We start from the raw sequence: 27,852 nt of genomic DNA, 5'->3' as shown, positions 1-27,852 counted from the left end.
TTGTTTTGAAATTAGCAAAATAGGGCAAATGCCGCCGCAATAGCAATTTTTGACCTTTTGACACCAACATCGTGCGCGACGTCGGTATTAGTTTGCCGATTACATGCTGTACATGTAGCAGTGGCTGATCCAGAAATTTTGAAAACGGGAGCCCGACCAGTTTTAGGTCAGGGTAGGAGCCCACAGTCACACCAAAAAAAAAAAAAAAAAAAACTAAACTTTTTATTTTATTTTTCCGTTACTAATTAAATTAGTCCACAATTATTATTCAAGATGATAGTGAAAATGTCATTTTTTTAATACACTGTAGGTTCGAACACATATAATTATTTTAAGATTTAGTTAATTCGCTGCTTGACAGCAAATACTACATGAGCAGTGAGAATTTAAGTATTACAATTTTAAAAGAACGTTAGATAGAGAAAATTATGCAGTGCTTGATAATGTAGAAGCCGAAATTCATTTTCTTTAATGCATTGTCCTTTGTACTCTGAATAAAGATCAAAACTCTTTTGAAAATTATCTCTGCCAGTAATCAAATCGCATGCCATTTATGGATTTATTGTGTGTACTTATTTCAGATTATCCTATAGACAGGTTGCAAATTATTTTTCATTTACGCTAAGACAGTCCATTATGTTCAGAAAATAAAAATGTATTTCAGTGTCATTTTCATCTACCAATAATTCCTAAAAAAAGACACTACAAACCTAAGCGTACAAAATGCAGACATATATTTATCACAATTTTGTTTATTTTTAAGAACTTAATTTTTGTTTTTCTCTTAATGTTCTGCTCTTTACTTACTTTACTTACTTACGTGGATACAAAGTAATGAAATTATATGCATGGTTATAAATCATTTATTTTTTGTACACAATGAACACAAAACCCTCCTCTCCGCCTTTTTCATATATAATGTAAATCAAATACGGAAAACCATGTGCTTATGATCCATTTCCATGCGATTTAAATGTCTCCACCCCTTGCTGCCACCTTAAAATCGAAAGCGGTCCAGTTCAATTTTCCGGAATTTATGGCTTAAACATGCGTTGTATGTAATTATAGAAATATGCATGACGAAAAATTCTAGAAATAAATATCAAAAACATGTGCTTGCACATTAATCATAGATTAATTTAGCGATATATTGTAATGTTAAGCTTAAAATGGGTAGCCGAAAAGGTTCCAAATAACGTCCTTAAGTGCAGTCATTCTTTTCTTTGTGTTGCTCTTATAAAAAAAAAATTGGATCTCTAAAGATCTTAATTGAAAATATCTGAAGAAAAATCCGAGTTTATAAAGTAAGAGTTAACCATATCTCCGTGCAAGTTTCATTTTAAAACGAAAGTAGAATTTTCTCATGTTTCAACTTTCATTGTTTGCACGTTTGTCCAGTTTGAGGGGTTTTGATCCCGGGTTGTTTTGATATTTTGATATTTACAATATGCCATCAAATGCTACAAAAAGGTTGTATATTCAAAATCCAGAACCCATAACCGAGGTAAGACGGACTAGATACATTAAAGCTGACATGAACTCTTAAAAAGGCATCAGTTTTCATCTTTGTACGACTTACTACATTCCTGAACGCCCTTGTCCGACATATTTGTTCGATTCCGCCATATTTAATCGAAGATTTTTGGCCACCTGTACCTGCTATATAAAGCCCTGCAGAACTGTTTCACTTGAGTGATTTTCTAGTTTGGCTGTCGACATGTACACATCTCCGATAGCATAGTTTTTAGAAGTCCACAAACTGACCAATACATGTTTGAAAAGTAAAAATTCAACAAAAAATAGAGCTATACCGAGATTTAAATTATTTTTGAATGCATTTGCTGCAATATAAAAAGTACACTAACATGGAATACATTTATGTACAGCAAAAATCCATGCAGGTCGAGAAAACGCGTCAAACGCAGTGATAAAACATTTACCTGAATACTGCTATCGTTACAGGGATGTGCACATGTCGAAAGAATTATCCTATTTTACTTTTATTGAAAAATGCATCTCAGAAGTCATGTAATCCATTGCTAACTCAATAATAAAAGATGCTTGGACACACGTGGCCCATGCCGATCATTTTATTTGGTCAGGGAAAATATCAAAGGTTGAAAGCTCAGTGGGGTTGAAATTTTTTTTGCAAAAAATAAACATTACTCTTGTTTGTAAATGTAGTAAATAAAATTTATGATTACATGGTTTAACTTCAATAAATTTATAATAAAGCATGTATTATTACGAATCATTCACCTTTTGAAGATATTTTCCTGTGATAGGAAGGGGGGGGGGTAATAAAACATGCATATTAATACTCTCATAAAAATAATTTAAGAAAAACGTCTGAAACAGATTAATTCTATCAAATAAATACTATGTATAGGCTTTATTAGAACTAATATAATTTGATACAAAGTTATCTATAATTTTATGCACAATGGAAGAAAAAAAGTGAGCAAGTTCACATACCCCACGCTTCCCCAAAAGTCAACGTGCTGAAATTCCCAGAAAAAATAAAGGAATCGCAATTTCCATGTATTATGCTCATCTATACACATTGTGTCCTATAAATACGTGCAAAGTTTGACGAAATTGTGTGCAGCGGTTTATGAGGAATTGCGCTAACAAACTGTTCATCTCTATTTTCAAGATATGGCCAAAATCTAAATGTGAAAGTGCGGAAATTCCCGAAAAAATAAAGAATTCGGAATTTTCTGGTGATGTGCAAATCTACACACACATTGTCTCCTATAAATATCTGCAAAATTGGACAAAACTCTGTGCAGAGGTGTATGAGAAGTTGCGCTGACCAAAAAAAAGAAAAAAAGACTGACTGACGGGTCAAAAACATTATACCTCATGCACGCAACTTATTCCGAGGAGTGTAATAAACGAGTTTGATTCTGTGGTGCAATGATAATGAAAATAGAATTTAATGTGAATTAAATTTCTAGACATAAATAATTAATGATTATTAGAAAAAGCATATAGGTAGAGAGAGCAAACTCCCCATGAGAATTCCACATTCTACCTACAATTAGCTTTTTTAAAAATTCTCTTGTTTGTTGTCCAGGTCCAGGTTCGACACATACGTTTGAGACGGTAATTGAGAAAGTACCCAATGTCCCCATTCCTGTGATGTATATTTCACGTTTGTTATATCCCCCGCTTGAAAAGTGGGAGGGTATATAGTAATCGTTATGTTCGTCCGTCTGTCCGTGCGTCTGTCTCTTACGCTTTGGGGGTACCAATCTCTTATCCGCAAATCGTCTTGTACCACTTAATGAAATTTAATGAAACTTTCACAGAATCTAAGGTTTATTACATATTACTATTGTGCAACTCCTATTTTACTTTTCAGGGGTGTAGCTCCTATTTTACTTTTCAGGGGTGTAGCAACAGGGGGGGGGGGGGGGCTGCCCCCCACTTTTTTTCCTCACCTAACTTATACTATAGGAAATGTTAATTGAAGGTTTTGGGGTTTTTTGGGGTTTTTTGTTTTTTGCTTGTCAACTTTTTCAGGTAATTAAAAAGAATTCTCTGACTGGCCACCACTTTTAAATACGATGCTACGTGCCTGCTTTTTGATTCGACACATATTTTGGGTTTAGCGACAACAGCAAAATATGGACTGCCATTACATGTATAACCACATGGGAGGCGGGGTATCCTTTAGTGAGCTCATTGCTCACAATACCTCTAGTTTCTCTTTCAATTTGGGCGTTTGGGTTAATTTCTTGTCCAAATTAAAATTATTATTCAATTTACGAAGTTTCGACATCCCGTCTGAGAAAAATCCTTGATCAGTTTTAAGGCTTAATAAATGGTACAGCATAAAGTGTGTGGGATTTTATACCTATTATTGCCCTAACGGATGGGAGAGGGAGAAAGAGAGAGTTCAATATACAAAAGAGTTAATAAAAATTATCCGTATTCAACCAGTGTCAAGTATCCCTACTCTAGCTCTTAAAATTATCTCTCAAATACTCCTAAAGAAATTATTCTTATACAAAAAAATAGCTAGACTATCAGGCAGGGATACTGAAATCTCGAAAGACTCTCTGTAACAACACAAATCAGTTACATTCCTCAAAATGCACTTACTTTGTGGTCGAAGTGACACATTTTTCAAAAAATCTCAAAATTGAATTCGGCAGAAATGTCTGTCTTCCAAGAATATTTAAATAACGGTCATGTCAATTATTTTTGCATGACCCCCTCCCCCCCGCGCCTAAAAAAAAATCAAATGCCTAAATGTCAATCTGAACAGGGGATGGCCTTTCTCCGTGTTTGTGTGTGTATTAATGAACGTATAGATGTACACATAAAAATTTGTATTCTGGTGAATTGCTTTTAAGATTTGAAGTAAATAATTACCGTGCCTCAAATTACTTGGTTTAGATTTGAGATTAGTACTAAAATAATCAGTTATAATTGACAAATGAATTTTGCGACGCAAACCAACTGCAGACTATATACATGACTTTGTATAGAATGTATATTAAAAGTACATGTAGATAGACAATTCACAATTATAGCTTATGAACAGCAGTTATAATACTTAACCCCCCCCCTTTTCAGCAGCGCAAATCCCAAATAACTTCTCTTTCCACTTGTGATATTTTCCCTGATCAAAATGTGATCAGCACGGACTAAGTGTATCGACGTGCTAGTCTGTACGGAGTAATGACAGTGTGTTTACTATTGAGCTTTTATGGAGTTTATTTCTTTTTTGTGATGCATATTTCAATAAATGGGATTCAGGGTGTATATCACTTGACTTGTGCACATCTTTGAACCGATGCAGTAACCTTATTTCCAGGTATGGGTACGTTTACAGCGTTCGAGGCGTTTTCTCGATATGCATCAATTGCATCTTTAGGACCTGCAAATCAAAGACGTAGGTTGTTTTGTTCCATTCAAATGATATAATTTCAAAATGTGTTTGCAAATTATACTGCTTTTTATTTCAAGCTTATTCTGCATAAATTGGCGCACTGTAAAATACGTACTCATGCATCTAAATTTCTCTTCCAAACTTGCATTTTTTCCTTCTGATTCAAATCAATAATTATTCAGAAATATGATTATTATGTTGTTTGTTGTGGTTTTGAAATGTCTTGATCACCTCATGTGTTCTCATATGCTTTACCATCGGAGATGTGCACAAGTCGATACCCAAGCCACAAAATCATTCAAGTGTAACGACCGCATTGGGGTATATATCGTTACAATGAGACAATGTATCTGAAAGAAATATGGCGGAATACGGCTATAGTTGGTATGAAACAAGTCGTACATAGTTGAAAATGTTGCGTTTTTAAGAATTCATGTCAGCTTTAAAATCCTTAGAATCTCTGTACAGTCCCAAGGGGCTCGTCACGACTTACATGTCTTCTGTAAATTGGACCACCCCTATACAGTGAAATACACTTTAATATAGTAAAGGGGTGGTCAAATAAATAGAAGACAGATTAAATAAGTCGTGTCAATCCACTGTGTACAGACTGTTCTAAATGTTCTTGAACAGGTCCATGAAAATCACTATATTTAGCTATATAGCTTAGTTCACCTATATAGCTTTATTTAACAATATAATATAGCTTTATTTAGCTATTCCAGAGTAAATTTTTGTTTTATGAAAAGCAGACAAAAAGTCACATGTAAATTATGGCTGGTATTTTTTAAACAGGTTGGGCACACACCCCCAAATAGTCATTTAACCCCCGTTTGGTGGTTAATCGCCCATATCGGCGTCTTTTTTACCTACCAAATGGTGGTCTTTTTTATTCAAATCCAATTTTTATTAAAATAAAGCAAAAGCGCATTTACTCAGGCATTGGGGAATTTTAATTAACATATTCCTCGCCCATTTAATACAATTTAGTCAATTTTCCATGTGGATTTTCTTTGCAACTTCGTAAAAACGAAACCCATAGTTGTTCGTGACGGCCGAACTATTTGATCATTAATACGAAAAATTATTTTGTTGTGTATAGTTCGGTAAAAAATATATTTAAACAAGAAATGTTAGTCTAGAGAAGTAACTTTATAAATGATCTTTCAATCTGCGTCTATATAAACCTCTGTAAAATCCCGTTAAACACGAGCTCCTCGTATCTTATTCGTATGGTGGGCACTTATTGCTATAATATTCATTTTTTCCTACATTTGAATGTAACAGTTATTCTTTATTTTTTTTAGGACGAAGTTACGATTTCTGTGCGATCCTTTGTGGTTTAGTATGCATATCTATGATGTACCTACTATATTTATTAAATATTTTTGAATAAAAAATTAACAAAGTGACATTTTGCAATTATTCTTGTTTTTATTCCAAGATTATAGTTTTGGAGCGATTATTTTATCATGCATTCACTGCATATAGTATTTTTGTAAAAGATAAAGCCATTGCATACGAAATAAACGAAATGAAAGCGAATTCTTACCCTTCCGCTAATTTTACTTGTTGAAAATTTTCACTAATGGGCCTCCGTAGTTAAATCAGTCTTTCGACCCAAGTTCGGAAAAGATCGCCATTTTTAATTGGTTAAGATAATTGATCAGTTACCTGTATGACAGAAATATGAAGTGATAAACACGATTAATAGGCTCAACTACGCGCGAGATGGAGGGAATTTTTCTTTTTAAGTTAAAACACAGAAACTTTACACTTGCTTACATAGGTGACGATTTTGTCAAATATTTGAACAACACTGCGCAAAAAATCCCGTGTTGAAATTCTGATTTTTTTTGTTCAAAGTTTAGAAAAATATCTATATTTTATTCCCCGTGAGTTGAAATTATGCGCCATTTCACTTCATTCCAGAGAACTGAACAAAACGATTTTTCTCTCCCATTTGGTGGTTTATAAAGACGCCGATATGGGCGATTGACCACCAAACGGGGGTTAAATGACCATTTGGGGGTGTGTGCCCAACCTGTTAAAAGGTTTGATAAAAACAACCTAGGGCATAGATAGTAAAAACATTGCCTCTATTATAGTCTGTCCCACCAAGTTACTGTAAGCACTTTTCGCATAATATCTCAAAATATATAAATACCTTGGCCTTCAAACCAGTTCCGATCGATAGATCATTTTTTTTCCAACCTTCCTCCGTTTATCCGAACCCTCGAGGTCAACCAGTGTAAACACACGGCGGCAAATTCAAAGTCTACGGGGATTTAACATTGTCAAAATGGCCACCACTTCGGAAGGGGATCATCCGTTGTTCGTAATTGTCCGTACATTGCCGTCTGTAAGGACATGACGTCACACACGTTCGGGATTGCTCTATTGTTATCGACGTCCGAAAAACCTATAACGCCCAAGACTGCCAAGCATATATTTATACTATAAGAAATATTACGTCTTCAACAAAACAACAAAACTTTCCTAGCCTACCCAGACTGAGACCGATGGGATCAAAGATTCATAAAAGAGTTATACACTGCATAAAGCAGCTGCAAAGAGGTATGACTCATATATATTCATACATAACATCAAGGCTAGGCTACTGCAAATTTACCTTGAATGAAATTGCTGCTTTTACACGTAGAGATCAATCGAAGAAATATCAATAGTATCAAGATTTTTAAAAGTTATAATTGCTGCCTTACCTTAATGTTTCGCCTTAGCTTTCCATATAAATCCAACTCCTAATAGTTTGTTGTAAACTGTAACACACGGTCAAAATGAGCATCATGATCATATCGTTTCTGTGTAAACAAGTGATGTCCTTATATGCACATGCTACAGTATATTTCATGACTTTGTTATATTTCCAACGCTTTAAACACATAAATCTTTCGTTGATATTTTATTTTGAACCTCAGTGCAAAACAACATTTGTTGTCTGCATCAAACTACGTCACCAATGAATTTTGACCTTGCCCTTCCAAAACTTCCTGTAATATCGGTGTTAGGTAAATTCAGACCCAGGATATACAATTTTTGTTTCCCATAAATATGACAGAATACCAAAATTTTAATACTTATTCATATACACAAAAAATTAAAGTATGTATATATTAAGGCCAAAAAATAATAGTCTTGTTCCCTGCTACCAGCCTGAAAAAAAAAATAGGGCAAGTACAGGTAGGAAAAATATTTTATTTTTTAATTTAATTTTTTCTAAACTGTATTTTTTGGATATGAACCCAAATTAAACATCAAAAGTATATCTTTTGAAATTAAAATCAATGTCTTTTGATGCATAACTCAATATCAGTATTGTATGAAAGTCCATATTTAAAACATATATTTCATGAAATACCACTTGAATATATATATTTTTTTCACTTTTGAAACATGAAATTTATGAAATTCCAGATTTTCCCCCAAAATTAAGGAAAAAACTTCAGAGTCGGGTGCAAAAAATAGGATAGGTCAGGTAGCAGGAAACGAGACCTTTTTTTTGGCCTTTAAACGCAAGGGTAAAGGATAAATTTTTTTTTCTCTTTATAAAACTATTTAACAGAAAACGTTTTATGAGTTTTCAGAACAAAAATTTCATTGTAGGATACTAAATAGCTGCCTGGTGAAGACACAAGATAGAAAAGGACAAACATACATATATGTGTACATTACATACATTAAGCCATAAGTATACCTGCAGATATATTGTAAGTATGAAAAAATGCAAATGTCTTGAGTTTGATTTTCAGTCCTAGCAAAATTTTTTTCCTTATGCATTTGTAACTTTTAAGTATGTTTATTCATTTTTCATTGACAATTCCCTAGTACGCAAACATGTATATATGCCTATATCATATTCCTATAGTATAATAGTAGTGTATCAGTCCAGCCCTGATCGTGATACAGACGTTTCGGACTCGGTGAGACTGGTAGAACCTGGTGAGTAGGGCTGTCTCGCCCTCCTGGCTGAGATATGTCTGTCTCGGTCCATTGTCAAGGAGCTGTCTCGCCCTTTAATTTCAAATCATTATTTCTGTTTAATTTGTGTGAATCAAAAATAAAATTAAATTAAAGAGTTATCCTTCCTGGCTGAGGATCCAAGTATCTTTACAGATTTTTAATAAGTTTTGTAAAATTAAAAAATTGCTTCAAACATAAAACACTTTTAGATTACAGGATAAACCAGTTTGTTTGAACCGTTTTCATTGTTTTATTAAGTAAAATTTAAAAATATTTTAAAAGATAAATGAATTGTTTGTCCTATATTTAAGGATATCAGATCAAATTCAGAAGAATAAATGTTTATAAATGTCAAGCGTCCACTGATGCTGGAGAGTCCATGCTGTAGAAAAGACATGAAACAGAAGTGAGAAAATGTCAACATCAGTCATCTATGAATGAAGATGGAGATCAAGTCTATATTCTAAAATTTCTGAGGAAAATGGTGTTGTCTGGCTCATCCAATGATCACTCCATCTGCAGACTACCAGGTAATGATAAATCTTTGGTTTTGTCAATACTTTGTGCCTGAAAAAAATAATGATAAAACATTTTAATTTGTCATAAAGATTCAGTGCATAAAAAATATACTTTTAAATTTGTGCAAAGTGAAATTTAAAGATACATGCTCATCATATTACATGTAACATGAATTGTTTATTTATTTAAAAAAATATACTTGGTCAATTCTCATTTTCAGGTTCCAATCTGAAGTATACATTGGAAGAGCAAACTCTTTTTCATTCATATAAACACTTACTAGCTGTGATCCAGAAGAATGTCATGATTGTTTTGTCCAACATAAGATGAATTTCAATCCGACACATTATTCTGAAAAATTGAGTGAATGGTCTTCTTCATGCAGGCATGTCTTTGTTACAATATCTTGACTCTGCATGGTCATCATAACTTCAGACTCTTGTAAATTATGTAACCTATAAAAACATCATATTGTTACAGTAAGTAATAAATGTAAAATTAAATATTCTATGCTTCAGTTATTATTACATTTTTTTAGCAATGTTTGTTTATTCTTTTAAATGGTGAGGTTGTGCAGTATTTAAGTACTGAAGTTAATATTTTCTCAAATTTTCTGTAAAATATCACAATTATTAAATATTGAAATAGCATTTCACACGAAAATGTTACAAGAGGCCCATGAGCCACATCGCTTACCTGAATATCTTTGACCATGCAGTTCTTTACCAAATTTCCCCCTTGTTATACCTTTTGTGACCCCATCCTACCCCCGGGGTCATAATTTGGACAATTTAAAATCTACACTACTCCACAGTGATTTCGCATAAGGCCAAATAAAAAATGACGAATAATGACCGCTACAGGATAATGACCGGGGGTTTGATTTTCATAACTATAGGCACCCACCTATGTTGACTAGTATACATGTATATCATGCCCCATCTTAATGCTACCTGCATTGCAGTGATAGGTATATTATGAAGAAACATTTAAAATATCATTTTGTAAAAAAAAAAAAAAAAAAAAAAAAATCCCCTACCTACCTAACCTAACTTTTTTTATGGTGTAACCAGAACCTCACCTATTTTTTTTATTTGGCCTAAGTTTCAGCTTTGCTTGCCAAGTAATTCCCAAGAAGATTTTTTTAATAGATTTTTCTTTTATATTTCAACATGTTCAATGTAAAACTTTGGTTCCCTATTGTGGCCCCACCCTACCCCAGGGGTCATAATTTGAAAAATGTAGAATCTACACTACCCCAGGATGCTTCTGGAGGTTTCACAGCTTTTCTGGCCCAGTGGTTCTTGAGAAGAAGATTAAAGATGCTGAGGGAAAAATATACACTTGAAAGATTAGAGGGAAAATTGTAACATGTATAGACATCAGGTGCTCAGAGCTTCAAAAATTCATTCCCAATACATGTATTTAAAAGAGACAGGATATTTTGAAGATTTTGAATATTATACTAGTAAACTTACTGCTTTTGATATGCATATCATCTTTGCTTTAGCCAAAGGTTTCTGGTCTGCTTCTTTCTTTATACTGCAGTGGCTAAATCAAGCTAAATATTGCTGAAAGTAAAGAAAGTGTCATAAAAGTGTATAACAGTACATCAATTTCATCATAAACTAAAGTGTTCCAAGGAACACGTGTCACTTTTAGCTTCTTTAAAGATGTACCTAATATTAAATCTAAGAGTGGTCAGCTATTTTTATCCTACTAGAATAAACAGTATGCAACCCTCAACTGAATAATTAAGTTGAAATCATAAGTAATTATTTATTATTTTACATGTGATAAAATGCGTTTCATAGCAATTGTCACATTGCATGATCCACTTTGTGGGATCCAATTCTGATTTATTTTCATAATATTTAAGCACAGGCCTTAAGATCACTTAGAAAAAAATTGAGGTGTAAAAAGAAATATTTCTTTTACACACATAATTTTTTTTAGCGATCCAAAGGCCTGTGTATTTAAGATATCAGTTTGTGTGGTTTACTGAATACCATACAGTTTCAAAGAACAGTACATGTATAATGAGCTCATAAACATGTACCCGTATAAATTTAAATTATCCACACCTGTCACTTAAAGTCTTAAGTTAATTTAAATTATCTGGGGTATTCTTTGTAAAGTAGGTCAAAGCTGAAAGGTCAAGTCAACCAAGCTATACAAATACAGTACTAGTAAATAAGGACAACAAATTAAAAAAAAATTATTTGATGTACTCAGACTGATTGACCCATCATAACATTGCCCCAACCCAAACATTTTTTCAGCACTTTGAATTTTTGATTTTTTTTTTAAATTTTGTTTCATTTATTAGAAATAGAGGCCATCCATTTTAAAACTGTGGTATAAGATTTCTCTTGGATGCTTTAAGATTCAAAATTTTTTAACGATAAATATTTCATCTGTCGAGTTATCCAGTGTATTGAAAAAATTAATAAATTTCTGAGTCTGTAATTTTTTAATGACACTTTAATATCAATTTGATCAATACAGCTATTAAGCCAAAAAAGATACCTACCTACCCACCTTGAAAAAAGTGTGTCAGAGTACATCAAACATAAATACATGTATTTTTATTATGGCCTACGGTTTTTAAAAACAAATACTTAAAGCGGCATTGTGATGCACAAAGGGGAAAATTGACAAATGTAGAATTTTTGCATGACGCTTATTAATTTTGTTCAATTCCTACAAGTATTGGGTTTCAGAGAATTACGGGTTTCAGAACCTAAAAATTCTATTTTTAAGGAGAAAAATAAAAGTAAAAATAATTTTTGTATGCCCCAGACGGAAAATATTGCTCAATACTTCTTCCACCCCATTGTACGTGTGCGCAGAAAAGTTGAATAAGTTTCCATAGTTACCATGGTACCCAGGAATGAATGTAAGTAGACCAAAATTTCACAGGCAATCTTTTAAAACGTTAGAACATAGGTCACATTTCTCACCTTTGCATGCTCCAGTTAAATATTGTTTACAAGTTTGAGCTAAAAATAAAAGTGGCGTGACCTTGACAAACACGAAAACAACAAAACTGTATTTTCTGGCACTTATATCATACAGTTTTTCGTTGCAGTTTAATTGTCATATCTTAGCTATATACTAATAATTTTCATACATGTAAGTCTTTCTCTGTATGCTACAGATATCTTAAAAGATCGAAAGACATGATTTCGACTCATTGTGTCCTTTTAAAAAGAAAATCTTCTAGGAATTAAGGAAACAGAAATTTTCAAATTAAGTTCACATTTGAGCAGTATAGGACTTTACAGAAAAAACGATGCTGTTGTGCCACTATAAACTGCATTGGTCTTGCCCTAGCTCTCCCAAGTCAGGATTAGGTTGGTAGGTAGATGAGAAAATTATTCTCAGAAAAATTAATTATAATTAAATTTTAATAAATAAATTTATTCTCCAGAATACAAAAAAAAAATTAATTGCTTCCTAGAGATTTAAAATAAAGTTTTGAGTCATTTTAGCCAGTTGGTTGGAACAGGGCAATCAAACATTTTTTTAAAGATGTTATTTATTTGCAAAATGCATGAAATGTTATAAATTGAAAATGAAAGTAGAAATGAAATTTAAAAACTTTAGTCAAAATGTTAACCAGCTGTTTTATTTTTGGTATTATTTCACCTAATTTTTTAAACCATATTCTTGTTCTTTTATAATCATAGAAACACCCCTTTACATTTTTCACACATGAGCTTACATACAGACCGTTAGAGAGCACTAACGGTTACCCATGAGCACTAACCAGATGGCTGAAATTGATGTATCGTCACTATCTAATGTCAGCAATATCACGCGTTTTGAAATATATATATTGTTAGCATTTGTAGACACTTCTTTCATGTGTGTATATAAGCTAGTAAAACAACAACAGCTGCAAAAATACCATAGAATAAATAAACAACTTACGTTTTAAACACTGGCGAGCTTGCATCATCATGTCAACATCCATTATCCACAAGTTGTACTTCGTTAGATTCGGACTATTTTCTCGCAGTTCATTATTAAATTTGTTAAATGCTGTTAAAATTTATTTTAATTCAAAGTAAAAGTTATATTATCAATAAAAGCAATTTAAATTAATTCCTTTAATTTTTAACGATTTTTTGGAAATTTACTTTGCAAAGAACGACTACTCCCTTCGAAAACTGGTTCCCGGCCCCGTATTCTAGACGCTAATGGACGAGTTTACCATGTTAAATCCCCGTAGACTTTGAATTTGCCGCCGTGTGTTTACACTGGTTGACCTCGAGGGTTCGGATAAACGGAGGAAGGTTGAAAAAAAAATGATCTATCGATCGGAAGCGGGTTGAAGGCCAAGGTATTTATATATTTTGAGATATTATGCGAAAAGTGCTTACAGTAACTTGGTGGGACAGAGTTTAATAACTTTTTAACCAAAAAAATGCATCTCTATTGTTTGGATAGCTAAAGTGCGGTGAGACATGACCAAGTGTGATTGCCTTGCATTGTGCTCAGTTATTACCAATCAATTATCTTGTTGACCAAAACTGCTTTTCATTGTTAAAGTAACTGCTTACTCACAGATTAACTGTTATACATAGCCCCAAAGCTCTTATATCTTTGATTGCAATTGCACAAAAGGAGAAACATTTTTATAAGTGGGTTTTTGGTTCAGTCCATTGCAAAGTTGAAAACTGATATTGCCTCATTTTGTGACTTTTTGTCTGCTTTAAGTGCTTTTCATAAAACAGAAATTTACTCTGAAATAGCTAAATAAAGCTAGCGCTATATTATATAGGTAAATAAAGCTATATAAGTAGATTTAGCTATATAGCTAAATATAGTGATTTTCCTGGACCTGTTGAATTTATCCACTTTCCAGCTTTGATCTTTCAGCTAGTTTTCACTCCCTAATTCTAGACACATGATTCTGTAATTTATTATTTGTATATTTTATCCACCTCCCAAGTTCCAACCCTTTATAGTCGTCTCATTGGAGGTAAACTCCCATGATTAGAATTATTTGTTGGATTGCTGAAAATTCACTTCAACAGTTCCAGTCCATTGACTATTTCCACTTACTTAGCTATTAATAGCTACATGTACGTGGGTATTTTTTCCTACCCAAAGTAGCTATTTTTACCTACTTTTTGTATTATCTACATTTTGTGGCCAAAAGACTGAACGGCGCAACATGGTGAATACATGTGTGTACACCATATTTTTTGATACTGTCACACTGTTGATGAATACGATAAAATTTTGGCCAATAAATGATTACTTCCTGAAGTGGCAATTTTACATTAGTTTCTATGCAAAATTGATTATATACCAAGTAATAATTTTTTGGTCAAATTTTTGTCATATCCATCATCAGTGTGACTGTATCAAGAAATTCAGTGCTCACCATGTTGCACTGTTCCTGCATTTGGCCACAAAATGCGAGTAAAGCAGAAAGTAGGTAAAAATAGCTAGTACTTTGGGTAGGTTTTTATAGCTAAGTAGGTAGAAATAGTCTTTGGACTGGACCTGTACAAGCAAGTTTATCTCCAAAAGACAACTATAAAGGGTTGGGAGGTGGATAAAATATACAACTTTATGTTACAGATGTGTCCTGAATTAGGGAGTGAATGGTAGTTTATTGACTATGCTGAAAAGTGGAGAAGTTATCCTCAGAAGTGTGCAAAAATGTGACATTGGGTAACAATTGAAAATTGGGATCAATTATACTTTAAAGTAACAGTCATCATCTCTATGTGGTGTTACGACAATAAACGTTGTATACTTCTTCATGAAAGAAAATCCTAAGTGTTAAAAACATTTTTTGAGTTCTAATTAAAGTAGGCGGCGAATTTGCAACAAGTAGGGGGTGAGAAATCGCTGGGTGTCAGCTCTTGAGAACTCTGCCTTTTTAGCATTAAGGGATCTGTAGCCACTGTGTTATGGTCAAACACCATATACATATATAAAACCATAGTTCACAGTTCTACAGCTACAGTACCAACATTGTTATTCTTTACATTTTTATAATGTCCTATCATGCTTGTATCCTATCATGCGTGTATTCTATCGTATCATGCGTGTATCCTATCGTATCCTGTATCCTGTCAAGAATAACAATACTGGTACTGTTAGACTGTTCCTAACTAGATCCAGAGACACAAAGGCATTGAAAGTCAATGTAAATTATATTTAGTAAATGTGTGAATAAGAAACGACCCTTTTATACACGTACTTACTCAATATTTACTTAAACTTTCAGTGCCAGTCAGAGACAAGATATCTAAAATGAATCTCTTACATCAATTATTTACATATCAGAATATTTTAAATGATTTTTCCAAGCCATAGTAAGACATTTCATTGGAGTTAAATTTTTCTTTACTGGATTGTCAACATGGAAACGTTACATGTATGTTTAGGATTTGGTTTAAATATTTAGGATTATGAAGTTAACCTGTAAATTTTATATGTATTACTTAAATCAGGTACTGTAAACCAACTTTTATTCGTATGCAAGAAATATCCGCTAGTTTCGTGACTTTCTTTAACTCGCGAATAATAATCGCTGCGAACCATCCATTTTTCTTATTAATAAGTATTTATAGAGAACATTGCCTCAAAGACGAAAATTAATTGTTGCGGATTGATTTCAAATTGATGAATCTCGAATAAAAGATCACGTAAATAATAGTTGGATTACAGTAGTCTGTAAATTTTTAACAGTGCTTGCTTTGTTGTATTACATTAGCCCGTTCAGACCTCCACTATTGTCATCATTCACCCAGGTTCTTTGAACCTGCGGATTGGTCGAGAGCCTCCGACCCCCTGCCAGTGACCATCCCCCAGTGTATAGCCAGGAAGAGAATCTCACAGACCAGGACCTCCGGCTCCCTCATACTCAGACCGGAATGTGTTGTAAGTAGCTCTGTCACATAAAGTGATTTTAATCGATTTTGGTTCTTTCCTTCTGGTTAGGCCATAGTTTTTACATTTTTCAGTTTACAGATCCACCGACCAATTTTTTCAGGTTTTAGAAAATAAATATTGGTAGACATAAGGTCATGCTAATAAAAGGAAATAGGCAACATTGTAGGGTTTCACTAAAATAAGTTGAGATAATCTGTTACTTGATAATTAATAAAATATAGTTTACAAGATTATGAATTATTTCTGTTTGAAAGAAGTTTCAAATTATTTTTATTTTGTCACCACCCAATGGACATTTTGGTTGAAAGAATCCGTAAACCTAAAGATAAAATAACTTTGGCCTGATGTTAAAATACTTGATCATGCATGCATTTTCATTACTGCTTGTCATAGATGTATAAACTTCTATTTTAAATCAAGTTGCATGTATAACTGAAATGATTTTAATTGAAAATACTGCTCAATATCTGTATATATGGAAAGTCCTCATTTCAACACAAGTCTTTTATATCCATATTAACAGCATTCCGAGGCCAAGCCGCAGTTCAAGGTTGGACTAAAACAGGCAGAGGAGGCTGTGGGGGCCAGACCGATGTCTACAGGAGAATACAGACAGACCTCATCAGTTAAACAGGTACGTGTATTCACTGACTTAACTCTAGCCAAAGGAAAAGCATTAGATGTATGCATGCACATGATCTGATTCAGTACATGTTCTACTTAGACAAGAAGAAAAGTATTTTAGTTAATGGTTTCCTGACCACACGAAATTTTTTTATTTCTTGAATTTCTTACACTGTAGTTATATAATTATAACCATGGAGTCAAAGGTCAAAGGACGGAGGTCATATGTCAACAGATGTGGACAAGGACTGAAAGTCAGCCTTCCTTCATTGTGGGTCAAGAGGTCAGAGTTCATAGCTGTTTTCACTTCCGTAGTTACCTCAATTAATAAAGCTATCTGACAATGTATAAAAGATTTTTCAAAATGTTGCCTCTTCCATCCTTGTAAGGTACAAACCAATAATAAGATATTTCATGCCAGGACTTGACTATTAGAATCTTTTTATTAGGCCATGTATGTGAACCCAGCACACAATTACAATCTACACTGGCCAATGCGGCGGGGGAGGCTAAACATTCATGATGGTCCAGGAGGCACCCTGACAGCCGTACTGGCAGATATAGAGGCCATCTGGGCCACAGCCCTACAGAAACACTTAGATATACCACTCAAAGACCTCAAGGTAAAACTTTAAAAAACAACAGAAACATCTACAAATACCACTCAAAGAACTCAAGGTAAAACTTAACTACAGTAACATCTAGATTTACCACTCAAATACCTCAAGGTAAAACTTAACTACAGTAACATCTAGATATACCACTCAAAGATCTCAAGATAAAACTACAAAAACACCTAGATATACCACTCAAAGACCTCAAGGTAAAAATTAAAAGATCTCAAGGTGAAACTACAAAAACACCTAGATATACCACTCAAAGATCTCAAGGTAAAACTACAAAAACACCTAGATATACCACTCAAAGACCTCAAGGTAAAAATTAAAAGATCTCAAGGTGAAACTACAAAAACACCTAGATATACCACTCAAAGACCTCAAGGTAAAACTACAAAAACACCTAGATATACCACTCAAAGACCTCAAGGTAAAATTTAACTACAGAAACATCTAGATATACCACTCAGAGACCTCAAGATAAAACTTAACTAAAGACACATCTAGATATACTACTCAAAAGGAAAATCTAGATATACCATTCAACAGAAACATTTAGATATACCACTCAACAGAAACATCTAGATATACCACTCAACAGACACATCTAGATATACCACTCAACAGAAACATCTAGATATACCACTCAACAGACACATCTAGATATACCACTCAACAGAAACATCTAGATATACCACTCAACAGAAACATCTAGATATACCACTCAACAGACACATCTAGATATACCACTCAACAGAAACATCTAGATATACCACTCAATAGACACATCTGGATATACCACTCAATAGACACAATCCTAGATATACCACTCAACAGAAACATCTAAATATACCACTCAACAGACACATCTAAATATACCACTCAATAGACACACCTAGATATACCACTCAATAGACACATCTAGATATACCACTCAACAGACACATCTAAATATACCACTCAATAGACACACCTAGATATACCACTCAATAGACACAATCCTAGATATACCACTCAAAGTTCACTTGGTCAATCTTTAACATCCTGTTGCTACAAAAATGTCTAGATTGCTTGATTGTATGTTGTTTCATATGGTTGATGTCCAAATGTATAAAGCCATGTTGTTGATTTCTGATGTTGATTTTTGAGATGTAAAGCCATGTTGTTGATTCCTGATGTTTATATTTCAGATGTATCAAGCCATGCTGTTGAAACCTGTTTGTGTTTCTGATTTATAACACCATGCTTGATGTTGATTTCTGATGTTGATTTTCAGATGTATAGAACCATGCTGTTGATTCCTGATGTTGATTTATAAAGACATGCTGCTGATTTTTGATGTTATCATGTTGATGTCTTAGATGTATAAGTCCATGTTGATTCCTGATGTTGATTTCAGATGTATAAGGCCATGTTGTTGATTTCTTATGTTGATTTTTGATGTTGATATTTCAGATGTATAAGGCCATGCTGTTAATTCCTGACGTATTCAGTCACAGACACACTAAGCACTTGATGACCCTGTTGTTGGACAGACTGGGGTTTGGCAGCGCCATCCTCCACCAGGTTAGTAAAAGTCACCAACCACTGCATGTACAATACTGTAATATTGAAAACTAACCACTGAATGTACAACACTGCAATATTGTAAACTTACTCTTATACACTTTTGAGAAATATCAGCAAATCCAGCTTTCTGATATGTATGACTGGGAAAAGCTACAGGCATGTTACATAAATCTGTTTATCTCCTAGGAATCGGTATGTGCGACCTTTGGGTCAGGGGTCAGCAGTGCTTGTGTGGTAGACATTGGAGATCAGAAAACCAGTGTATGTTGTGTAGAAGACGGAATATCTCACAGGAACACAAGGTAGGGAACCAGTAAAGAGAACCAATGTGTGTTGTGTAGAAGACAGAATATCTCACAGAATTACAAGGTAGGGAACCAGTAAAGAGAACCAGTGTGTGTTTTGTAGAAGACGGAATATCTCACAGGAACACAAGGTAGGGAACCAGTAAAGAGAACTAGTGTGTGTTGTGTAGAAGATGTAATATCTCACACAATTACAAGGTAGGGAACCAGTAAAGAGAACCAATGTGTGTTTTGTAGAAGACGGAATATCTCACAGGAACACAAGGTAGGGAACCAGTAAAGAGAACTAGTGTGTGTTGTGTAGAAGATGTAATATCTCACACAATTACAAGGTAGGGAACCAGTAAAGAGAACCAATGTGTGTTGTGTAGAAGACGGAATATCTCACACAATTACAAGGTAGGGAACCAGTAAAGAGAACCAGGGTGTGTCGTGTAGAAGACGGAATATCTCACAGAATTACAAGGTAGGGAACCAGTAAAGAGAACCAATGTGTGTTGTGTAGAAGACGGAATATCTCACAGAATTACAAGGTAGGGAACCAGTAAAGAGAACCAGCGTGTGTTGTGTAGAAGACGGAATATCTCACAGAATTACAAGGTAGGGAACCAGTAAAGAGAACCAGTGTGTGTTGTGTAGAAGACGGAATATCTCACAGAATTACAAGGTATGGAACCAGTAAAGAGAACCAGTTTGTGTCGTGTAGAAGACGGAATATCTCACAGAAAAACAAGGTAGGGAACCAGTAAAGAGAACCAATGTGTGTTGTGTAGAAGATGGAATAACTCACAGGAACACAAGGTAGGGAACCAGTAAAGAGACCCAGTGTGTGTTGTGTAGAAGACGGAATATCTCACAGAATTACAAGGTAGGGAACCAGTAAAGAGAACCAGTGTGTGTTGTGTAGAAGACGGAATATCTCACAGGAACACAAGGTAGGGAACCAGTAAAGAGAACCAATGTGTGTCGTGTAGAAGACGGAATATCTCACAGAATTACAAGGTAGGGAACCAGTAAAGAGAACCAGTTTGTGTCGTGTAGAAGACGGAATATCTCACAGAATTACAAGGTAGGGAACCAGTAAAGAGAACCAGTTTGTGTCGTGTAGAAGACGGAATATCTCACAGGAACACAAGGTAGGGAACCAGTAAAGAGAACCAATGTGTGTTGTGTAGAAGATGGAATATCTCACAGGAACACAAGGTAGGGAACCAGTAAAGAGAACCAATGTGTGTTGTGTAGAAGACGGAATATCTCACAGAATTACAAGGTAGGGAACCAGTAAAGAGAACCAATGTGTGTTGTGTAGAAGATGGAATATCTCACAGAATTACAAGGTAGGGAACCAGTAAAGAGAACCAATGTGTGTTGTGTAGAAGATGGAATATCTCACAGGAACACAAGGTAGGGAACCAGTAAAGAGAACCAATGTGTGTTGTGTAGAAGACGGAATATCTCACAGAATTACAAGGTAGGGAACCAGTAAAGAGACCCAGTGTGTGTTGTGTAGAAGACGGAATATCTCACAGAATTACAAGGTAGGGAACCAGTAAAGAGAACCAGTGTGTGTTGTGTAGAAGACGGAATATCTCACAGGAACACAAGGTAGGGAACCAGTAAAGAGAACTAGTGTGTGTCGTGTAGAAGACGGAATATCTCACAGAATTACAAGGTAGGGAACCAGTAAAGAGAACCAGTTTGTGTCGTGTAGAAGACGGAATATCTCACAGAATTACAAGGTAGGGAACCAGTAAAGAGAACCAGTTTGTGTCGTGTAGAAGACGGAATATCTCACAGGAACACAAGGTAGGGAACCAGTAAAGAGAACCAATGTGTGTTGTGTAGAAGATGGAATATCTCACAGGAACACAAGGTAGGGAACCAGTAAAGAGAACCAATGTGTGTTGTGTAGAAGATGGAATATCTCACAGGAACACAAGGTAGGGAACCAGTAAAGAGAACCAATGTGTGTTGTGTAGAAGACGGAATATCTCACAGAATTACAAGGTAGGGAACCAGTAAAGAGAACCAATGTGTGTTGTGTAGAAGATGGAATATCTCACAGAATTACAAGGTAGGGAACCAGTAAAGAGAACCAATGTGTGTTGTGTAGAAGATGGAATATCTCACAGGAACACAAGGTAGGGAACCAGTAAAGAGAACCAATGTGTGTTGTGTAGAAGACGGAATATCTCACAGAATTACAAGGTAGGGAACCAGTAAAGAGACCCAGTGTGTGTTGTGTAGAAGACGGAATATCTCACAGAATTACAAGGTAGGGAACCAGTAAAGAGAACCAGTTTGTGTCGTGTAGAAGATGGAATATCTCACAGGAACACAAGGTAGGGAACCAGTAAAGAGAACCAATGTGTGTTGTGTAGAAGACGGAATATCTCACAGAATTACAAGGTAGGGAACCAGTAAAGAGAACCAATGTGTGTTGTGTAGAAGATGTAATATCTCACAGGAACACAAGGTATGGAACCAGTAAAGAGGACCAGTGTGTGTTGTGTAGAAGATGTAATATCTCACAGGAACACAAGGTATGGAACCAGTAAAGAGAACCAGTGTGTGTTGTGTAGAAGATGTAATATCTCACAGGAACACAAGGTATGGAACCAGTAAAGAGGACCAGTGTGTGTTGTGTAGAAGATGTAATATCTCACAGGAACACAAGGTAGGGAACCAGTAAAGAAATATATATATTACAGGGAAGCAGACAAACAGTATGTTAAGGGGGCCAACTATAGTTTTATTGTGTGAAAACTACTATAGCAAAACTCTTCATTTTTATATCATATATAACTTACATTAACTTCAGTGTACATGCAAAGTTTGGGGGAATCTATCGTCCAAGTATTTTTGAGGGACTGTCTCAAAATACAGGTACATTTACTATAGGATTATATAGGAAAATGCCAATTTTTAGCACTTTAAAGCAAATTATACAAATACTACAATAGACATTTTGTTCAAACTTTAATATTTGATGAGTAATACTATATTATACAATATATGTAAGAAACACAAAATTCTACCGTCTTGTTACCAGAGGGTGCATCTCAAAATGCAAAAAATTAACAAATTTTACTATTGTTATAGAGTATTACAAAATATGACATACACCATGGATTCACATGAAAACATAATAAAACTATTGGAGATATTCTCAAATTTCTATGTTTTAAATTTTCCAGAGCGTGTTTTTATTACTTTTTCTTTAAAAATATTTTTATTATCCGTTTCTTTAAGAGCTACAGATTATCATAACCTCAAAAACACACTGCACAACGTCAACCTACCTATCAATTGCAAAATTGGTTAAAAAATCAGTTATATCAAATTGTAATTACATTTTAATACCTATAATTTCTTAATTTTGTTTAATTTTAATAATTAAGCAAAAAAAGTTGCATTAAAACAGTAAATACGCTTCATTTTACCATGATGCGCGAAATATTGCGCAATGGAAACTATAGTCGGCACCCTTAAATAAAAAGTAAAGTATCTCAATTCAATGTAGAAGAAAAATATCCCATTGAATAACTAAATAGGGGACCAGATAAAAGAGAATGATTATCTTAGAAAAATATTGTGTTATGTACAAGTAATTTATCTCAGGATGAAGTGGTATGGAACAGGTCAGGGTGTGCACAAGATGGAAGAAATGTGATCTTATCTACATGTGTAAATAGAACAGAAAAACACACAAGTTACATAATATATTCATGGAAAATGACAGAGTGTTTTATTTCAGGGTGACAATGGATTTTGGAGGAAGTGACATCACTAGGTGTTTCCATCACATGATCCAGAGATCAGGAATTAACCTGAGGGAGTTAGACGCTCAGAATACGGTAGACTGTCTCCTGCTGCAGGAAATGAAGGAAACTTACTGCACTCTGGACCAGGTGTGTGTTATAATTTAGTCAGTCAGGCCTAAGTGTTATATAAATATTGTCAGTCAGATTTACTGCTCTCTGGATCAGGTCTATGCTTTAAATATTATGTTGGTCAGGCTTCTGTCCCCAGTGAATGTAACTACAGGTTTTACTGTTTAAGTGAAAAAAATATTACATTACTTTACACGTAGAGGTGGGATGGGAGTTGGAAACAATATTTACAGCAAAAAAAATATGGAGACTAATGTTATCCTGCGTGCATTGGCAATAGTGATAACAGGAATAAAGCATGGGGAGAGGTCGCTCAAGGAAGTACTTAGGATAATTATACGAAGAAAATCCATCAATATCCATAGGTGTTTTTAAAAAATAAAATACATTGATTTGAATAGGGTTTGACCATTGTTAAAATTAAAGGAAGTATTTTATTGAATGACATACTTCATAACTTGAATATTTATTGTAAAATCTCTGAAAAAGGAAACCACTGGCTTAGTGAGGACAGTTGAGTTGACTCACAGTTAAGCAGGACAACACCTCACACCTTACCCAGAAGTCAACTGAATACAATAGAACTGTAAAACTACCTTGTTATAAAGTTAACATTCTTTTTGAAAATTTAATGCTGATGAGATCAAGAGCAACTTATAAGATACAGACTGCTGATTTATAATGTAAAACCAATTACTGAATCATAAAAAGTTTTCAAATCATTAATTACCCCAACCTGTATTAGAGCAATGTGCATGCTAGTGCAGGCTGAAAATAAATGTATAAATTTCAAAAATATTTTTTAAGATAAATTATTCCTTACAAACCAATCCTGTTGTTATTTTGTAGGATGACAGTGGAGTAAAGGAACACTCCATCCTGATAAAGAAGCCAGAGCAGCACATTGTGAAGTATCCCATCAGGCTCGGAGAGGAAGTCATTCTCACTCCCATGAGCCTCTTCTTCCCTGACCTATTGACCTTACATGGAGACTTGGCACATGTCCAGAAGAGGAGCGAGGGAGATCCTGAGGACCCACATGATGAATTCTACCTCAAAATGACTACAAGGGAGGTAAGTCAATTCTAACTCATCATCGGAAACCCACAGGTGATTTCGTCTTTACTTATCCTCGTGGGCATACTCGCTGAAAAATGTAATTACATGTAAATATGCATGGATCATTTGATTGGCCGCTTCACAGAGTCGCGATGCTAAAACAAATACACAGCCAAATGCAATATCACTACATTCACAATAAGTTTGATTAAAATTTTTATCAACCTGTGTATCTAGTCTTAAATCACAGGGAACCAATACAGGTTCAATTGATAGAGGAAACATGTTATTTATTAATTTCTTAATTATCAAACATTTTCTTTCAGACAAAGCTGGCAAAAAAGAAAGACAACTCAGATAACAAAGATGCCAATGAGAGCAACATAGGTCAGTTTGACGATTCGACCTTTCAACCTCAGATAGACGAGGACTCGAACGACAACGCGGAATCTCTACAGGTTACGGACATACAGAAAGGTGGGCGGGGCTTAGAGATAGAGGAGGAGCTAGAGGCGGAGTCAGAACCTGTTGTACAACTGATGGGCGTCGATCAGGCCATCCTTCACAGTATAGATAAATGTGGTCAGTATGGAGAAATTATCTGTAACAAGTTAAAACTAAAGGATTGAAGGAAAAACAATTTTTACTTGTTTTAAATTTGGATTTTTCTTTTTTCTTCATTCAGCATGGTGTGCTTGTATTTTTTTCATAAAGGGGGGGGGGGGTGATGGAGGGGTTATATTTATATGAGGACATCTTTCTTCCCTATGTTAAAGTTGAAAATTTTCATCTTGAAGTTCATGTTCATTTCATTTTCTCTTTTGTGTATTTCTGATAATTTAAAAAATATTACTGTTATAGTACATCATTAGATTGTGCATGTTGTTTAGTCTTTCAATAAAATAAAGCCCATTACAAATAATCTTGTTTGTTTCTAAAAGACAGCAAAGAAGGATCCAGCATTCTTTTATGATTGACCCTGATTACATTTCAGACAATGATGAGACTAAGAAGAAGATGTACAGCTGTATCGTGGTGGTGGGGGGAGGGATGATGTTTGAGGGGGCCCAGCAGTGGCTCCAGTACCGCGTGTGGGTGGGGATGCCCCCGCAGTACCGACTAATGCTGGAAACCATGGACGTCTTCACCAGACCAAAGGTAAGTCCTCTTTAAACAACAAAGAACAATCCAGTCTGATTAAAATTAGATGTTAGATCCACTTGCATACTTGCTACACTAAAATCTAACAACATCCCATTGAGGGCACATCAGAGATCAAATTCTATCAACCAATCAAATTGTAGTCTGCAAAATCGTCGTTTATTGTTGAAGCCAATAAGTATATAGCTGCATGTTCCAAATTTGACCTCTGGCGTGACCCTCAATGGGATGTTGTTAGATGTTAGTGTAGCGAGTATGCGAGCGGATCTAACACCTAATTTTAAGTAGATTGAGAACAATCCGACCTATAGGTCCAGTCTGGGTCCTTTGTTTAGTTGTCCTGAGTAAGCTAAAGCATAGTACTCAAACTGCACACAATATTGTATGTGGATGAAAGGATGGCAGTGTGTTTGACCTTTTCCTTTGATTCTTGTAAAGTTATATAAAGTCCATGAAACAATTGGTTGTGAATGACCTATTCTGTTCATGACCTGCTGTGTAGGGTTACCCATGATATACAGGTTACTAATTATCTCCTTGTGATTCTTTCAGGACATGGATCCCCGCATGGTTTGCTGGAAAGGAGCGGCCATCTTGGCTTGTCTGGACACGACTCAGGAATTGTGGATCACACAGCGAGAGTGGAGACAGTACAGCGTACGGATGCTGAGAGAGAGGGCACCATTTATGTGGTGACAATAAAACAGACAGATATGTGACATGTACCATACAGACCAATGTTAAAGGAGGAGGCACCATTACAACCAGACAGATTTAAACGAGACTTACCAACCAGGCGAATGCTGAGGGAGAGGGTACCATTTATGCGGTGACATTTATTGGCTTAGATAAATTATATGGAGCTGTGATGCAACAGTTGAATCCCCCTCAGAGTGAACATGGTGAATGATCAAGTGAATTACGTAGGCTTTGACCTTCAAACTCTCATGAAAACATTCCAAGTGTATGATGAGTTTGGAAAGTGCTTTTTCTGACAGGTGTGATTACTGACACAATAACTACAGAAAAGACATTATATAGAATGTGTAGCCAATGAGCAAGTGAAGGCGAACCTAAACTAATGCCAGATTATAACATCTTAAGCTTTGTAATAAATTTACCACAGGGTTTGTTGTCTTGAATAAATGTTTAATCTTATAAAATAGCAATACATCTCTGACGGTTTTATTTCAGCATTTTATTTTTCTGTTTTACATGTAAGGGGATAATATGGTCAGTTGTCAAACATAATTCAATACTAGATGCTGTCATGAGACAGTAATACCCGCACTAAGGTGTTTGCCTCTAAATACACAATCCTACGGGCGGCTTACCAAGGAAAAAATCAAAATAATTCTATATAATTCAGGCACGTAGCATCGTTTTTGAAAGTGGGGGGGGGGGGGCAACCTGAGAAAATTTTTTTTACTTACCTAAAAAAATTAAAAAGGAAAAAAAATGAAATGGGGGGGGGGGGGGGGGTAGTGGCCACTTTTCTTTTCAAGGCAAAATTACTTTCACTTCCAATTTTTTCCCATATTTCCTTGCAATGTATATACTGTGGTAAAAAGGGGGGGGCAACCATCTTTTCAATGGACATTTTCTTATAGTACATGTAATGTTGGGAAAGAAGGGGGCAGCCCCCCCCCCCCCCCCGGTTGCTACGTGCCTATAATTTACATGTATTCATCAAATTGGGTATGAAATTATCCCTGTGACCTATAACTCAGAACCTCTTATATTTATTTTACATGCTTAATTCATTATATACAGGGCCGTAACTACCATTGAGGCAACGGAGGCAATTGCCTCCTCTAGATTTTCATTTTTTTTTTTTTTGGGAAATAAACACAACACAAGCAGCTGGATCAAGATTGATCATTTATTTGTTTGATTATAGCCACCTGAGCAATTTTTCAGCTATCCAGTGAGTGTCACCATTACCTATGCTCGGCGTTCAGGGCCTTTGAGCAGAGAGGGATCTTTATCGTGCCACAGCTGTGACACGGGGCTTCGGTTAACTTTATGCGGTCTCATCCGAAGGACCAGTCCCCATGTCCCATAGCGAAATTCGAACTACGGCGATCGATCATTTTAGAACTGCATTTAGTACAGTGAAAACTATTCAGAATGAATCGACGGGTACGATCTTTCCAGATCCCCCTATTGACTTAAATAATTTTATCTTTTTCTTGGGAAAAGTCAGTTTCGTATTTATCATTAAGCAGAAAGATCCATCTTGCGTTCTCTGGTGATCAAAGCTAGACGATCACCGTTAAGCCTTCAGACAATATTGAAAA

The 27,852-nt window shown here is 35.0% G+C and overlaps 1 protein-coding gene and 1 long non-coding RNA gene across 2 annotated transcripts; one reads left to right on the top strand and one right to left on the bottom strand.

The window, feature by feature from the left end:
- Positions 1–1,370: 1,370 nt before the first annotated feature.
- Positions 1,371–26,369, top strand: LOC134229131 (actin-related protein 8-like). Its single transcript, XM_062710844.1, is given in 13 exon segments — positions 1,371–1,504; positions 16,146–16,205; positions 16,208–16,312; positions 16,848–16,958; positions 17,127–17,231; positions 17,398–17,571; positions 19,021–19,131; positions 19,321–19,436; positions 23,197–23,350; positions 24,182–24,406; positions 24,718–24,973; positions 25,386–25,549; positions 26,105–26,369. Coding segments are annotated over 13 exon segments (1,782 nt in total). The 5' UTR covers positions 1,371–1,447; the 3' UTR covers positions 26,249–26,369.
- On the bottom strand, positions 8,834–10,975 carry LOC134229128 (uncharacterized). The gene is made up of 3 exons (XR_009984128.1): positions 10,882–10,975; positions 9,684–9,858; positions 8,834–9,451 (listed from the first exon to the last, which is right to left on the bottom strand). It is a non-coding gene; the product is annotated as an uncharacterized LOC134229128 (long non-coding RNA).
- Positions 26,370–27,852: the final 1,483 nt, after the last annotated feature.

The sequence above is a fragment of the Saccostrea cucullata genome, unplaced genomic scaffold, assembly GCF_032062105.1.
Source record: "Saccostrea cucullata isolate Sc308-1 unplaced genomic scaffold, CSIRO_AGI_Scuc_v1 ctg4856, whole genome shotgun sequence".
Taxonomy (NCBI): domain Eukaryota; kingdom Metazoa; phylum Mollusca; class Bivalvia; order Ostreida; family Ostreidae; genus Saccostrea; species Saccostrea cuccullata.
The sequence above is the reverse complement of the archived record's forward strand: the minus strand, read 5'-3'. Positions and strand labels throughout refer to the sequence as shown.